Here is an 18004-nt window from a genome sequence, read left to right on the forward strand (position 1 = left end):
CTGTGAAACTAAGTTTTTGAAACTTTTTGAAAGTATGACAGATCTTAATTTGAATGGGCCAAACATATCGCAATATTCATGACCTGCATGCTTTAAAAGTACCAATAAAACTCTGAATTACAGTAGGCAATATCTTTATTTGAAACAATTCAGGTGCGGTATAATGAACATTAAAGGTAGAAGCAAGGAAAACAAAAAGCAGACCCCAATGAAGATCCCAGCATGTGTTCTGAAATAATTGGGAAGGTTATGCAGGTAGGTCTGCCACAGAATATAGATAAAGAAACAATCTTAAGCTTTTCATTATATTATAAAACTCTCATCTGAAATTTTAGGATTTTTCTTTTTAAGTCCACTTTTCATCTTTTGCACTAGTCTTTAGACTTTCAGGTTGAGTTCTGAAGAAAGCTTACTCAGTGCCCAGTATTTTTTCTTGGTTCTAATTCTATACGCTGGCTTGCAGATTTGTTTTCTAGCCTGAGACCATTCATTTCACTTTTAAGCAAGATGATTAAAAGGGATTTCTCTTTATGAGTCATCTGCATTGGAAGTGTTGACTGTATTATTTACTGCATGACATGAAGCTAACCATTCTACATTCCAGCAATTAATGGCTACTCTGCCTTTCAGTGACTTTACAATATTCAAACTAATTGAATTGCCTTAAGGATCACAGTCTATCAAAGCTGCCTTAATGAAATGTATTCTTTATCCTGTTCAAGTGTTTATTATGGAGCTTACTTGATTTCTGGCCAGTCATTAAGTCAAGCCACTTACAGGATTGCAGTAATATAAATATAGAAGCATAAATTTTTTCAGGTAATCCATATCCAAACTGAAGCACGCTTTGGCCCATATATGAAATAAAATGGATGGTTTTGTTCTGGGATGAAGTGATACAGGGTGGGGAAAAAGAGCTAAGGATATTGGCAGCAGTAATTGAAGGGAAAGCACTGGGAAGATTTGGAGAAGTGGGATATGCTATACTGGGAACTGCTGGAAATGATGCATGCCAGCCTTACCCTACTTGCCTTGTAGAATCATTCTGTATATTTGAATTTTGTTTTAGCCAAACTCAGACATTATTCAGTCTTTTGTCCCTGGTCAACTGCAGCTGATCTCAAAGGCTTGGCAGAAGTAATGGAATGTGATGGTTTGTTCCTAGTCTGGAACAAAGCATTTTCCTTTCCACGAATGATCCTACTATTATGCCATTACTGGTTATACTTCACCTCAAGAAAGGATGACCTCACAAATTAGCATATCCAGGATTTAAACAGTCTCGCAGACAGTAGTAAATATTGCAAAGTATATCGTGGTAGGCACTCCAGCCTGCACTGCTTTCCTTTGAGATGATTCAAATATTCCCCATGTTACTGCATTCTACTCAAAGCTTATCATCAAAACAGTAACATAAGAATTGTCCAAAAACAAAGGTAGGAAAGAACCTGTAATGATAAATCTTTTGAGACAGCTAAGAGAAAAGACGTATTTGTGCATGAAAAATTTTGTATGTCCTGGTGCAGGTTATCTATTCTGTAGAAAAGTGATTTGTAACATCAAACGGTTACAACAAATCTGTAATTGATCAATTTAGTTGAATTATATTACAGTTTGCTTAGATCTAATTGTTGATTTATGTGTGGATTTTCAGATTTCTTACTGGATAGAGTAGAAAAGATAATCATTTGGCACTTTAATATCCAAAATCAGTCATAATTCAAGTTTATTGGGGTAATTTCTGTTTGGTATTGCTCTCCAGCAAGGATAGATTTTTATTTCCTTCTGTCCTATAATGTTTGTCAGGAGTAAAAAAAAATGCAGTAAATTGCAGCTTGGCAATACTTGGAGAGCTTTCCTTATGTCAACAAAGACTACTGAAATTGAAACATTCTGTCCGCTAGCACTCCTTCAATACATACTTACCATATGGGTCACTCACTCTTAAAAAATTCTCTGTAATTATGTAAGACAATTGCTTATTAATTCTAATCTGGCATGTACAGTAGCATTCATGAAAATCATGTTTCTTATTTTTCATACCATTCTAAGAGCAATATAAAACCACCCTGCACTCAAGAGGCTATCTTATGGCTATGGCAGTGACTCTTAATTTAAAATATAATGAGAAAAATCATAACCAATGAATAGCCAAAGCTTTCTCTGATGATAGGAATTGGATTGAAATATCCTACTAGATGAGCAAATGCATAATGTGCTTTCAAGTTTAAATGTTTAGAACCAGCCTTTGCTATTACAACACTCACTAACTTAAAAATTAAAATACCATTTTATTGAGGTATTGGTATACAGCATGTGATTGCTGTGAATTTCTAGTAGTTAGGTGATAAATTTAACCAAGATAAAATAGATGCACTTAAATGATGTTTTAAACATTCTTTGCAGTATTAAGAGCTTGTATTCTCTGACATAATTACAAAAGATCACGGCCATATTTTAAAATTTGGTAAATGGCTTTGTAGGCTGCTCTTCCTAAACATTTACAATTATCTTATGTCAGTTTCAGATACTCTTTTCATTCTTAAAAAAGTCAATAGATAATCTGATAATTGTGACCTACCAAAAAGCAATTTACATATTCTGTGCTGGCAGTCAGTCAAAACATATTGGTGATAATATCACTAAGCCTCTGCACTATCATTGCCTACCAGTTAACCACTGTTTATAATACACACTCTGGCCTCAGTCATATTCATTCAGCAGTCATGAATGTCTAATTATAGCTAAAAGTTGTACTTCAACTATTTCAGCAAGCCATAAATGATCCAAATTGGCTTTTTAATAGTAACAGCTAGCAGAATATATCATAATGAATGCCCTAAAACCAAGCAGATATGAAATCTTGCATTCAAATAAGTCTTTGAGAAAGGAGTACCTTGACCCTGAATGCTAATCCATTAAGACCTTTATCTAGATTTTTCCTTTAAGTCATAAAAATATTGTTGTCACCTATAGTTTCTAAATAAGTATCTTCTGAAAACTAACCAGCCCTTTGACACAAGTGACATTCTGTGAATCCATGATCATTTCACTTCTCAGTATAGTTACTAGGAATTGATGTATGCATGTGGCTACAAATAATAAACGCTGCCTTCTAGGAGACAAATCAAGATGAACAAGAAGTTAGATTTAAATTGGAAGGGAAAACCCAGAATTTAGCAGACAGCTGTATATGTAGTCTTTTAAGACTTCCAATCTAGTCTAGCTACAGTAGTACTGCATCTGATCCACCCTCCTCCTCTTTCGAGATTGAAATTCTTCAAAAAATTGCTGAATGTCCTCTCGTTTAACAACCTGTTAACAATAAATAAATAAATAAAACAGGACAGTAGTATGAATATTAAACTATAAAATTTTTCACTGATGTTTGAATAGTTATATTAGGTGTTTAAGAATACAAAGTCAAATGCACCAATCTAACCAAAATAAGAAATGTTCAAAATTTATCAAATATCAAAATTTAAAAGTTTTAAAAGAATCATAGGGACTTCCAGTGCATTATGTGATATTTAAAGTGGCTATAGTTTAGTCAGATACCTTCAATAGGACGCTACAATATAGAATTTTTGAATTTGAATCATTAAAAACTCAATTCTACTGTGTCACTTAGAACAGGATACAGAATTTTTTCTAACCATCCTTCAGATTTTAATTTATCAATGTCAGTTGATTCAACTTTATTCAAAATTCTGTTGGTGAAGTACACTTAAAATCACCTTACTACCTTTTATATATAGTCATTTCATTTATATTAACTTTCAAATTTATTTCCAAATCCACTACCACAACAGAAGCAGGAAGAGGAAACTAAGCAGCAAACTAAACTAATGAGAATGGATACCTTTTTACTATTTATATTTCCACCATTCCCTTTCTTGGAGTTCCAAGAAAATTTGGAAGCTCTGAGATTTTACAAGACTTCTGCACCCCGGATACTTGAGGTAATTTATCAAAAAGACAAACAGCAGGTCTCTCCATTTCAACTGCTAGATTTAAAAACAGTAAGCCTCAATGTTCCAATTCTGCTATCCTCATGAACAAAGAACTAGCAATTCAAATAACAAATTTTGAATATCTTCTATAGTCATAAGTTTACATATCAAATAGTACTTAATTGCTACAAAGTCTGTTACATTTGTTTCTAATTTGCAAATAAGTCTTTTGATTTTAGATTTAAATCTGTATACTTTCATAATCATCTATGGCTAATTGAGAGAAGTTCAAGCTTCTCTTCCCCATTTTCAGACCACTGCTCTAACAAAGGACACAGCTAGGCATATTCAGACCAAACTATCATGAATCTGATATTGATTAGTAACAGCATTATACCAAACAGAATTGTAGGATGTTTCTAAAACTGGGTAGTTTGGCAAAAGGTCATCCAAAATACTGATTGGTCAGCTTAAATTTCCCTCTTTGGAAGCGACTCCAAGATCTTGGAACATTTGCTCAATGATCCTGCTTTGGCTTCAAACAGTTAGCAGAGAGTGAAGACCAGAAGATGCTGTGGAATTATGGAATCACCCTGTAAAAATGCCTAAATATGTTTGATAGACCTCAAGTAATAAAAACAATGTTTCTGTGTTATTTTATTTAGTAACTGACCATTTCTTACTCTTCCCTATAGAATTCTTTATTGAAGTGTATTGACTTGAAAATCTAATCTTTTTGCCTAGCTTGGGATACATTTTATCCATGCTCTAGATATTGGTAGTACATTCCTGCTTGGCTCTTAAGGGGGAAAAGAGGGGAAAGCACTGGAAATACAATTTATCTAAAGAGCTGAAGACTTCCATGTTCCAGGTGATTATTATTAATCCAAATTATATAGGTAACAGCAGCATATTTATTTCTCAAATACGAAAAAGGGCCCTAACAGTCTCACTTATCTTAATACAGCTGGAGATCCATAGATGCAGTTTGTCAAAGTGTCACAGATAACGGCTATATTTTTAAACCCTTCAAAGAATATTTTAATAACAGTATTAAATGATATTGTATACTTACTGTTCCTTCATCTGCAAATCTTCTCAAATAGTCTGTCAATTCTGTTTTCAAATCATTGTACTCTGAACCAAATAAAAATGATTTTATTGTAGCTGCATATTTATATTAGAGGTTTTTTTATCCTTTGTGGCTTGTCAATCAGCTTTAAAGATGTTCCTCCCCCCCCCCCCCGCAAAGTACTGCTTTAGTTATACTACAATTATACTGCCCCTCTACTTCCCTGTACTTTTGTGGGGGTATTTATTATTTATAAATAAAAAATTCTCCATACTCCTTATTGCTGAAGGACACTTATCTAATTTAAGCATTTCTGATAGATTGCTGCTGACAGTATACTACAGGGACAATCTTATAAATTCTTACTCTGACTCAATAGTCCTAAGCCAATATTCTTAGTCAACTGCCATAAACAATATTGTATTAGATTTTTGTGGGCTGATTTTTTTGCAGCCTCCAAATTAACAAAAATGTGGCTGGAGATTCATTCTCTGAACTTGTGAGTTGGTTTTCGAATGTTTCGTTACCAGGCTGGGTAACAGCTTCAGTGGAACTTATGGAATGTCAGAGTTGATGTTCATCTGCTTATAAGGCCTTTGTGTGGTCAGTAGATCTTGTGATGGGAGGGTCACATCAAGTGAGGGTCTTGTGATGGCTCTAGTGATGGGTCAGGTATGGATCACGTCAGTTGAATGTTTTGTGATGGATCTTGTGAGAGGTCAGATGTGGGTCATGTCAGGTGAGGTGATGGGGAGGTCACTACAGGTGAGGGTCATTGGGAGGTGAAGAGCTGGTGATGGGGGTTGCATGAGTCGGTTGAAGGTCAGTGATATTGCTGGTTAGCTGTACGGTTGATTTGAATTCTCAGGGATTTGTAGGTTTGGTTGTAGGTTTGTCGATGAAGTTCCTTGTAGAGTGCCAGGCTTCGATAAACTCGCACCGCCTGGCGGATGGTAACATGGCTAATGATTCTTGTATTGCTCCAATCTAATTGATACTGCTCGGTGTCAGTGTGGGTAGCAATTAGGGATTGGGGATTGCGGCAATTGTCTACCAGCCAATGTTCATGCTTTTTGGTTCACAAAACCCTCACTTGAAATGACCCACACCTGACCCATCACAAGATCCTCACCTGACATGACCCTCCCATCACAAGACCTACTGACCACACAAAGCCCTTATAAACAAAAGAACACCAACTATGACATTCCCTAAATTCTGCTGAAGATATTATTAGCCTGGTAACAAAATATTCAGAAACCAACCACAAGGTCAGAGAACAAACCTCCACCCTCATCCTATACCCAAGCTACAGATATTCATCGCTATCACTAACAAAAATGTTTTAGAGCATCAACCTCTTTCCAATTCTATTTTCCTACAAAAAGTGAAATCCTATCCAGACTATTTCTCATTTATTTTAATTACTTACCACAGATGAGCTCTACCTGCTGTACTCTGTTCATACTGTTAAGTGTATCCATTAGAGGATCTCTTCTATCTGCTTCTTGGTCATTTGTCCCTTTATTTTCATAAGCCAAGACAGTATCACATTCATCCGTTAGGAATGGGACTTCCATATCAGAATACATTTTCTGAAGAATAAGAAATTATTCTCATGTACATGTTAATCTATAAAATATTTCATGAATCCAAAATAGAAGCAAATTCATTTTTTCAATTTTTTTTTTAAAAAGTAGCAATAGCACGTATGAGAGCATATAAATAGCTTTAAAAATAGTGTAAAATGAAGTGAGATGGGGGAAAAATAGCTTTGTGACAAAGGAACCTAAACAATTCAAAACAACTCTAGCAAGCTTATGAATGGAGAAACAAACAACTGTGGCTCTACAATAAATGTGTAAATTCTAACAGCAAAGTCAAAAATCCCTACACACAATACTTCTTTCCCCCCACCTTTTTATAAAATTTTACATGAGACAAATCTCTAAAAGTGATTGGTTATGTAGATTTTCAAATGACAGAACAAAACATAAACACTCATATTTTTCTAATGTACTATATTTTAAAGACATATTTCTACCAAGTGTGAAATCTTTTACAAGGTTTCAGTTTTTACTGCCAAGTTTGTTTTTTTATCTTCCAAAAAGGAAAACAATGAATTTAAGATGAACTGAGAACCAGCTGGGTCTAGTGTTAAGGTGCTGACCTAGAAACCAGGATGGTGAATTCTAGTTCCTCCTTAGGCATCAAAGTCAGCTGGGTGACTTGGAACAGTCTCTCTCAGCCCAGTCCATCTCACAAGGTTGTTCTTATGGGGAAAATAGGAGGAGGAAAGAGTATTATATATGTTTGCCACTTTGAGTTATTTATAAAAATAATAAAGGTGGCATTTTAAAAATCTTTTTAACATGGTAGACATAAAATTATAAACATATACTAGCCTCTCCTCCTCAAGCAGAAACAGCCCCCCTGGAAAAAAAAATGAAAAAGCAGTCCCATTTAGGTGTTGAAAAAAGAATAAATTCAACCAGATCAGCACAGATCATACACTCATTTCCCAGGCAATTGTTTCAGAAAAAAACTATAGTGTATATTCTTCTACAGCTCATATAGATACAGCAATTTAAAAACGCATACCACACATGCTTTGCAGGTGCACAATTTGCTTCGCCAGTTGTGTGGCCAGAAGGTGGCTGTATTTTGTTTCAGATTCTTCTTGGCTTGAAGTTCTTGCAGCTTGCACACCAATATTTCCTTAATAGGCTGCAGTAAAATAAAAGTTACCAGTGTTATTTAATTTCCTTATCCTTTGCTCATTCCAGTCTGTTTAGCACCCCAGATTTATTGTTTATAGTATAATAGTATGCAGTTCTTCACCTGCACATTGATATAACTAATTTCAGAAAGGCATATTCCACATCGGAAGAGTTTGGTAAATGTATTCAACTGACTATGCTTAACAGAAACCTTCTCATAGTTTTAAATTAAATGCATGAAAACAAAAAAAGATAGATAATGTATGGGGTATTTATGAACCCAAATGCTATAGTTCTATCCACTTGCAGGCAGTATTAGGTATTTCTGTAAATTAGATTTTCTAGGGGTGGTGGTGCCTTCAAGTCAGTCTTGCCTCCTGGTGACTGATTGAACTAGTCCTTGCAGTTTCCTTAGCAAGATTTTCAGCAGTAATTTGCCACTGCCTGCTCCCTAGGGCTCAGAGATTGACCCAAGATCATTCAGTTGGCTTTATGCCCAAGGCAGGATTAGATCTTACTCCCATGCCTTAACTACTACACCAAACTCTCATAAATTAGATTAGGCTACATGACTCTACTTAATACATATCATGGCAATGATGCAGCCAGGAATATCATGAGCTCAGAATTACAGCTTTTAATAATATGATGCAAAACAAGAAATACAGGACTTACTGCTGAACATTCATTGCCAGAACTGGTAGATGGTTCATTAATTTGTATTGTTTTATCTTCAGTCTTCATTTGCTCTACACTGTTTTCATTTTTGATTACTTCAGTTTCTTCAACATTCAGCACAGTTCCATTATCAGCTGCAGCAATAACTTTGGTCACAGTTGGAACTACAAGAAATAGACACCTAGACCTATTAGAATAAATATAGTAAGTGCTATTTCTACCTCAATTAGCTAAAATATCTTTGCATAATTAAATATCAATGTAAACAATACAACTAACATTGCTAAAAAGGAAACAATGTCACATGATAACATGATCATTTATTTATATTCTATCTCCAAAAAGACATTTTAATGAAAGTATTGCAATTACAAATAATAATCCACATCTTTTAATGAAGCATAGGTTACTGATGTTATACAGTGATGTTTAAAAGTTTGCAAAAATTTTTGAATTTTCAGTATTGTATATTCAAATATTTGAATATCCAATATATAGTTTTTGATCATTTTTCTCAATAAATCAATGAACAAGAACTTGTTTAATTGGCTCCTCTTTATCTAGCTTTAGGACTTGTGCAAGACAATCCATTATCAATATTATATTGGTTATATTTATGCAGGAATATTAAAAATTAAAAAGAGTTCACAAACTTTTAAGTACTGCTATATTTTATGCCCTAATGGAGAAAATGCCCAAAATTCCAATGCTTTTGTGAAAAAAATATCTGACTGTGAAAGTTACAAGTAAGAAAAATATGTCATAGTGGCAGGACAAACTTAGTTGTATAAAAATTTATATTCCATTAGTTCGATGCTATGTCCTCAAGAACTTGTATCATCTTCACTGACATTCTGAAAAATAATGAAACAGGTGCTTCTTTGAATTATATCTGATTATTTTCATGCTCTTATTTTAACAATAGTGTCCAATTTCTCAATACAATTTTCTCCAGAATAACATATAACTAAACTATTATATTGGATAACTACCTCACCTCTTCACCTTCTCATGTTTTTGCAATAATAATATTTAAGCTAAGTTTTCAAGTCTTTCTCTTGCAATATTCTAATGACATAAAAATTGTCAAAACACAGCTAATTAACTTGAAATGTAATTTTTGAATAAAAATTTAAATGTGTCATTTAATAAGCCTGTACCTAATATTTTACAACATGGTACTAGGTACCTATATTCAGAACCATCAGAAAGCACTAAACCTGTCACAGTTGTGATCTAATATCACAGGGCCTTAGAAAACATATTTCTTCAATAATATATATTTTGCTGAATTATAAGGACTATCTGCTGGATCACACTAGAGAAGCCCAAATGCTTATCTTTATTTTCTTCCAACAATCCAATCCTCAATTACACAAAGATTACTCAAGTAAGAAATGTACTCACATACAGTCATGTGAAAAAGAAAGTACATATACAGAAAGCAATTATTTCAGGTTATTGCTGCTACAGATAGTTCTACAAGCTATTCCTCATAAGCCATACTTTCTTTTTGTAAAATAAACGATGACATAGTATAATATGTCATGTGCTATTGTTCTTTTGAGGCTGTATTTACCTACTTTTGAGAATGGCTAAGCACCAGATATTTTTTTATGTTCTGAACTCAGAGGGTGTACTTTCTTTTTCATATGACTGCAGATACCATTAGGTGAGAATACAATTTCTTACAAGATTGTTTCTCCTAACCATAAACTGAAAATTTTCAAAACAAAATTACAAAAGATAAAGTAGTAGTTTGAGCAAAATATTTGCCAGCTAAATAGTTTCTGGTATCTGCCCCATTTCAACTCCCAGTAAGCAGCTGACTAATTGGTCAGATTTAACTTTCAGGGCAGAATTATTTTCCATGCAGGCATGTTTAGTATTAAAATTGTAGTTTGCATATCATAAAAACTTCAATATTTAACCCCGAACAATGCATTAAATTAATAAAATACAACAAGATGAATACATATTTCACTCATGCCAATTAAATGAAAGTATCTAATCAAAAATCTTCCATTTCACTGAGTTGTGATACTTAGTCAGGATTAAACATTAGCTCAACAACAACTGTTATTTTTCCTCACCTGCTAACCGCGAGGCATATGCCCACAAGAAAGGGCAGTGATCCATGCAAGACTGACATATCATTTCATGAAAATCCCCACTATCTGGAGGGACAACACCAAGATGCTGAGGAGAAGCAAATGGAAATGCAGAACAATTGTGTATTACTGACAAACAGTAGGACTCTTCATTAAAATTAGAACAAGGGATCTAATATCACAGAATTAGGGCTCATGTTTTTCGTCTTAAGTTTCTATAATCCATGCAGTGTATATGGCATAAACTATAGACACTAGCTGAAATATTAGCTTTACTTTCAAAGCTATCATTCCTTTAAAAGGCTGTAATTCATAGGGTATTATTAAATGTTTCTCAAACTAAAAGATTTCAGCGTCCAAATTGTTTTTAATGCAGATATTAAGGACCCCTTGTATGGGTTTGAAATTCTGAATTTTGCTTATTTAAGGATCTATGCAACTATTCTCTGAAAGATTCAAGACTGCAAGAAAAATCTGTTTTTTACAAGTTACATATTTCCAATCCTTTTCATTTATGATACAATTTTATTATATTTGCTTACCCTTCCATGAAACCAATCTTCACAAACTATGCACTGGATCATTTCATCTGGAATCTAAAGATAGAATCATAGTACTATATTATAAAATATACTATTATGTCAACCCTTCAGAAACGGGTCTTTGAAATTACAGAGAACATGTAATATTACTATCAGTTTATCTTGAGCTGGCATTTTCATATATAATTATCTGTATTGTCAACACACTGCTACATCCAGTTCAAAAGGGCTTATTTTATATCATTCAAGTTCCATGTCACTGAAAAATATTCATTCCACTTTTAACTTTCAACACTGAAAAAGTGAATGTGGAGCAAACCCAACCCACCACAAAAAAAATCTAATTACTGTTTCTTTCTAACTTTGTAAATACTTGCATTTATATTAATTTGAAATGTATTTATAACAGCTCTAAATTTTTAAAATAACTTTTGATGGTTACACAGATTGAGAAAAAGACATACATTTCTATGTCACAAGCAGCTTATTCAATATTCTTGGGACAAAGTACATGTAACAGATATTCAAACCACTGGGTGATTAATTTAATGAAAATATAATTCCTGAGAGATAATATCTGTCTTATTTTATTACAACCTCAGAACATGAATATAAGCTAGCCTTCCAGATCTAATTTCTCTAAGAAAGGCTTATTTCTAATATCCAAAACATAAAACTACAGTGGTCTTCTTTTATTTTTCAATTGTACTTGTAAAATTCCTGTTTTTAACTTGAAAAGGAATAATAAAAAAATAAATTTATTACATCTTATGAACTGCATTTGCACAAAATGTATTTCCATCTTTTACATATCATTACAATTTACCTCATCATCAGGGTCTGGGTAAGGTCTTTTACAAACACAATATAATCCATAGAAATTATCATTATATTTATTTCCTGGATTCACTGTTGCCTTTTCCTAAAAAAAAATGTAAGACAGGTACCTTAAATAGAAGATAAATCAAAAAGAAATTATATACAAAGAATTTATTTATTAGTAATAGTAATAGTAGTAAAGTTGGAAGGGACCTTGGAGGTCATCTAGTTCAACCCCCTGCTCAGGCAGGAAACCCTACACCATTTCAGACACATGGCTGTCCAGTCTCTTCTTAAAAACTTCCAGTGTTGGAGCATTTACTGCTTCTGGAGGCATGCTGTTCCACTGATTAATTGTTCTCACTGTCAGGAAGTTTCTCCTTAGTTCTAGGTTGCTTCTCTCCTTGATTAGTTTCCACCCGTTGCTTCTTGTCCTGCCTTCAGGTGCTTTGGGAAATAGCTTAATTCATCTCAGAAAAAGACAATAACCCTTATCACTTGTCCTTGATGAAGGCAGATTCAAATATTGTATAAAATAAACTTAGGTCTTCCAACTAAAGCAGGCAGGCAATCCTGCCTTTACTATTTTTATAAATGAGTCAAGGTGGCAAACGTATTTTTCTTCCTATTTTTTCCATAATAACAACTCTGTGATGAGGATTGGACTGAGAGGGATAACTGGCCCTAAGTCAAACTGTAGTATCAGTATGTATTAAGAAAAACATACAGCAACTTTTTGAATTAGCTTTTGTTTACTATTTTACTAGGCTGATATGGTACTCTAATTATCATTTGACTGAGTGGCTTAAAATTCTGCCACACACAAACATGTTTAAACAGTAAAGCAACCGGCCAAACAATAAATATTACATAATGTATTATTCCTATACAATTGACTCATAAATCCATATAATTTACACTCTTACATAGGAAGAATTCTGAAACCAACTCCTTCTAAAAGGCCTATTGAAATAACCATGGTTTTATTGACTTCCAGTAATTTAAGGCAAGGCAATTCTCTGGGGGATCTATTCCAGAGAGAGAGAGACAAAAAAGGGCTGCCTCTGAGAATCCTATAGATGATACTTTTTGAAAGAGGGAATCTGGAAGGAGCCCATTTTTTCCTGTTTTAACTGGGCCAGCATAAATTATTGGAAGTAGGAGATCCCAAGCCCCAGAAATCAAGTGATAACTTATGCAGATCTTGAAGTAGCTGTTACATGAATGAACTAAGGCATGCCCATAATTACTCAATTGCTGCATTCAAAAGTAACTATAGCTTCAAGGGCAGTCCCATTTATAGTCACTGCTACAGTCTATCTGGGAAGTGAAAAGAGCATCTCTATGCTCTTGTTCGGCAGTAATTCCAGATGCTTGGATTCCTCTTGTAGCCTCCGACTTTTCTTCTCTTACATTAGGGTTAGGATTTTATAATTTCAGATAAATAATAAGTCTGGCCACCATTTTTCTCTCAAATGTAAACCTAATATTCATACTTACAGGATGTAGTTTGCATTTCAGATTTTTGAACTTGCTGTTTCCACAATCACAACAGAAGTTTCTAAGGGGAAAAAAGGCAAATTCTGAAAGATGCTAGTGTCGTGATCTCCATATACTTAAAGCAAGCCATTTACAAATTATGTTCATAATAGATGAAAAACATCTTCAAAAATTATTAAATTATAATTATTAAATCGTATTTACCATCCATTTTTTTTCAAACCAAAATAAATGTCTCTTAAGTATTCACACAGCTAATTTCAGTTATAATCCTAAAGACGTCATGAACCTTTTAAAACAACTTTTTAACTCATAGAACTATATATTGTGGTTATATTTTGTAATGAAGTAGCACTCTTCTCTAGCTGGAAATTAGGAACTTGAAAATTATATTTATTTACTCAAGCATTTCACTTTTAAAATACACTGATGTAATAATACCTTGAGTCCAATAAATCTCTAATAAAAGGTGTCACAAAATTATGTTTTTCCTTGTTAAAAAATGAAATTGTATTCTATTGGCAATCCTCAACTAACAAACATTTGTTCACCAACCATTTGTTGCAGCATCCCCAAGGTCACATGATCAAAATTCAGGCCTAACTGCACTTCAACTCCTACTCCCATCTATTTTCCCTCCATCTCTGCCATTTTGGGTGCCTTGCATTCCACCACATATTCCTGCACTCTGTGTTTTGTATCCTTCCTTCTTTCCTCTTAGAAAAGCTCAGTCTTTTCTTCAAATACCTACGAGGAAAAATGAAGAAATCCCCGTGTATATGGCAGAACATGCAAGGAAGATGGGGTACAGCTACAGGCTTTTAAGCCTTGATTGAAGCATATAAGAAGAGTCCATCTGTCTAGGAATCCCAGCACCCAGTGCATGTGACAGCATATGAGCATCTTTGTGGGCACTAAAATATCTAAGTTGCAAGGGGCCTCTTGCATGATGCCTAGGAACAGAAGTCATTCAGAATCCTGGTGGAAGCAGATGGGTGCCAGACCACAAACCAGGCAAGGAAGCAGGTACCCCACCCCCCAATCAAGATTTAAAAACATTGGTCCATGCCCTTCTCATCTCATGGCCACTAGCATTTCCCCTGCCATCTGTGCTGAAGATTGCTCCAGTAGAACCCATCCATACATGCTGGCTTAGAGCATAAGCTATGCTGCCTTGGCTGGCAATACTTGTGGTTCAGGGACCAATCCACCATCACTAGGGCTACTGAAGGGCAGCTGGCTCCAGATGCCACACAAGAGGAACTGGGTTGCTTAGATATTCCAGGCCTACTACTTGTGGCAGTGTATTTTTGATGGTGCTTGGACATCAAACAGCTGGTCTCCTCTTGTATGCCTCAATCAAGGCTTAAAAGCCTCTACTTGTGCCCCATCTTCCTTGTGGCTCCTAGCACAGCATGGGGGGGGGAGGAATTCATTTTTCCTGGTCAGTATTTTCAAACAAAAGACTAAACATTTATAAGCAAGAACAAAGAAAGATACAAAATGCAACATAGGATGCAGGGCTGACGCAGAAATTCTGCGTTGGGGGAATATGTTGTTTTCTTCTCTGCAATGCCTAACTCAAATGCTTATCCACTGGTTGCTCTCATACGGATAAACAAGCAGCGAAGTTGGGGAGAGTTCTCAAGCACCTCTCCTTAATTGGCTAGCATCATGTGCTATTTGCCTTTTGATTGGCTGAATCATTCATATATATCTCCTTCTTCCACTGATCCAAACAGCATCTCCCGCACAGCCTCCACCTTCACCCAGGGAACTGCCACCCCCTCTTCCTTCTCTCCCTGTATGCATCCCAGGCTGCACTTTCACCCAGCACCTGGCCACCCACAGAAGATAGCAAACGCCATTTACGGGCAGTGGGTGACCACATTGGCACCAGGGATATGAAACAGAGTGTGAGGCACCCAAAGATAGAGAATGAGGGGGCAAGATTGGCTGGTGGGATGAACTGAAGTGAAGGCGAGTGTGGCAGGGCAGAAGCTTGAGATCCTCACCTAACAGTAGTGCTGTCCTAGCCTAACAAGTGTTAATGAGTCTACTGAAACTGCCATTGCTAAACATACAGTCATCTAACGTTTCACATAATGACCATAGTGATCAAAGTTCCAGTCCCAGCTATGGTTATAAGTTGAGGACTAATTTAAATAGCTGAAGACTGATAAATTGGCCTAAAGAGGATGAATTTATTTTCTCTTGGCTTACCTTTTTGTATATAATTCAAATAACTTGTGAGAGCCATGGCATTCATAGCTGCATGCTAAACAAATTCCTGCTGGTTCTTCACCTGATGGTGTACATGTATTGCAGGCATATAATGCCTGCCTCTTTACAGCACCCTGGAAAGACAACAGCATAGCAATGAAAACAATCAGGAAAAGTACTATGTTAAGATTTTGCTTTTACAGAGAAATCCTAAGACAACAAACCTAAATCTTAGAAGTTAAATAGTTTTATTCTTACTGGAGGTTTAAAAGAATTCTTAAGTAACCATATCCTAAAACATAGGTCACTATAGTTATCTTACACCTAATTCAACCAGGAATAAGTGATTATAACTAATTTCCATTTAGACAAGTAGATGAAAAGCAAGTAACAATACTCTGTTAGATAATCATGGAAATTGGTTAGCTGACAGAGATAACTCAGCTTCTACTCTTACTGCTAAGGACAGGGGTCTTCAAACTTGGCCCTTTTATGACTTGTAGACTTCAATTCCCAGAATTCCTCAGCCAGCATGCCTAGCTGAGGAATTCTGGGAGTTGAAGTCCACAAATCATAAAAGGGCCAAGTTTCAAGACCCCTGGCTAAGGACCTATGCAATAAAACTTCCAATATGCAATACTTAATCACCTGTAAAATCTTTGTGAGGCACATCATTAAAATATACTCTATTGTCCACTTGTTATATATTATATAAACAGTTCACAATTAATATTTAATTTCCCCATTCTCAGTACCAAGCTATTGATATAAAAACACAGGAAATATTAGCGTTGTATATATTGAGTGTTTGCTAGGACAGATGTGACTTTATTATTTGGCTTTTTCCTTTTTTTATACCAAAAAGTTTTTGTATGGTAGAATCCATCTCACAGTTTATATTGCCCATAATACATTGGAATTTTAACTTATAACAACTTCTTTTGTTGAAAAAAATTAAAAAGATTACCATTTTTTTTAAAAAAGTCTGAAAACTAATTAAAAGTATAAATACAGATATTTAGCATATTTCAGTTATTGTTGGAGCTAATAATAATTGGTTGATTATAACAAAACAAAACCCACAGATCGAAAAGGTGACAAGATCTTCTTGGCTGATCTCAGCTTTAAAGAGCCAATTTTGTGTAGGGTTAAGGCACCAGGTTAGAAATTGGAAGGCTATGAATCTTGCCTTAAGCACCAGCCAGGTGGGTGACCTTGGGTTAGTCATTCCTTCTCAGCCCTAAAAAAGAGGCAATGGTATCTTACTTCCCAAATTTTACAAAAACCTGAAGAGACTAGTACCGCAATTGGCAAGAGTCAACAATGACTCAAAGGCATGCTCCGGCACACACATACACACACACACACACATAAACACAAATATATGGTTATCTTCCCTTTTTTCATTAGACTGCTGTTTTGTTATTACTAATAGCTTGTGAACTTATCTTTTAAATTTACCACAATATTCACCATAGCCAATAAGCCAAAAATAAATTATAGTACTGTCAGCAGCAGCAGCTAGTCAAGTTGCACCTCTTACTTCCATGGCCCCCCAAATTTTGTCCAACTTCCTACCCTGAGCTCCCCAGATCTTATGGTCTGCAGTTCCCATTATCCACTGTCAACAAGCACTGACTTTACCGGCTAACAATAAGAAAGTGGTAGTCCACCAGTAATCCGTGTTGCTGTAGTGGTTAAGACATCAGGCTAAAAACCCGGAGACAGCGAGTTCCAGCCCCACCTTAGACACAAAGCCACCTGGGTGACCTCGGGCCAGTCACCCTCTTTCAGCCCTAGGAAAGCGCAATGGCAAACCAACCCTTGCCATTCTCCCCATTAATTTCCCCGTTCTCAGTACCAAGCTAGGGTAATATATACAGGGAGTTGTCCGGACAGTCGTCGAAAATCTGACAGCGCTGAAAATGGGAGAAAAAAGTTTAAGTCCGACATAACTGAAGGCAAGAGGTTAAAGGGAGCCTTCTCAAGCGCCTTGGAGAAGCAACCCTTCCATCAGGCCGGCCTTAGCCAGCCCCGCCCTCCTCTCACCTGAGAGTAACTGCAACGCTCGTGGTCGCTCCCGCCTAGCACGGCGCGCGCTTCGTTCTCCAACTCCTCGTTTTCGGCCAGCACCTCGGCTAGCGACACGACGGGCTCCTCGGCGTTCCTGTCCCCGTCTTCGCCGCCAATGGACGCGTTGCTGTCGTTGCCGCCGTCCTCTTCTGGCGCGCCAGAAGCAGCCGTCGCCCTTTCCATCTCCCTGACGTATCTGCTTCTCCGACTCAGTCGTAAAAAGCCCGAGGCGGAGGAGGAAAAGGCGGGAAAACGAGAACCCGCCACCAGGTGACGCTTCCGCGCATACCGGAAGCGGACAACAAGTCGCGAC

General features: G+C 35.9%; 1 protein-coding gene across 1 annotated transcript; it reads right to left on the reverse strand.

Annotated features, from left to right (window-relative positions):
- Positions 1 to 117: 117 nt before the first annotated feature.
- Positions 118 to 17995, reverse strand: UBR7 (ubiquitin protein ligase E3 component n-recognin 7). The gene is made up of 11 exons (XM_039365867.1): positions 17668 to 17995; positions 15619 to 15752; positions 13396 to 13456; positions 11903 to 11998; positions 11077 to 11130; positions 10517 to 10622; positions 8421 to 8587; positions 7627 to 7752; positions 6458 to 6620; positions 5029 to 5090; positions 118 to 3315 (listed from the first exon to the last, which is right to left on the reverse strand). The coding sequence occupies exons 1-11, from the start codon at positions 17872 to 17874 to the stop codon at positions 3223 to 3225; spliced, it is 1269 nt and encodes a 422-aa protein (XP_039221801.1). The 5' UTR covers positions 17875 to 17995; the 3' UTR covers positions 118 to 3222.
- Positions 17996 to 18004: the final 9 nt, after the last annotated feature.

Source organism: Crotalus tigris, unplaced genomic scaffold, assembly GCF_016545835.1.
Source record: "Crotalus tigris isolate CLP2741 ecotype Arizona unplaced genomic scaffold, ASM1654583v1 scf7180000020201.887925, whole genome shotgun sequence".
Taxonomy (NCBI): Eukaryota; Metazoa; Chordata; class Lepidosauria; order Squamata; family Viperidae; genus Crotalus; species Crotalus tigris.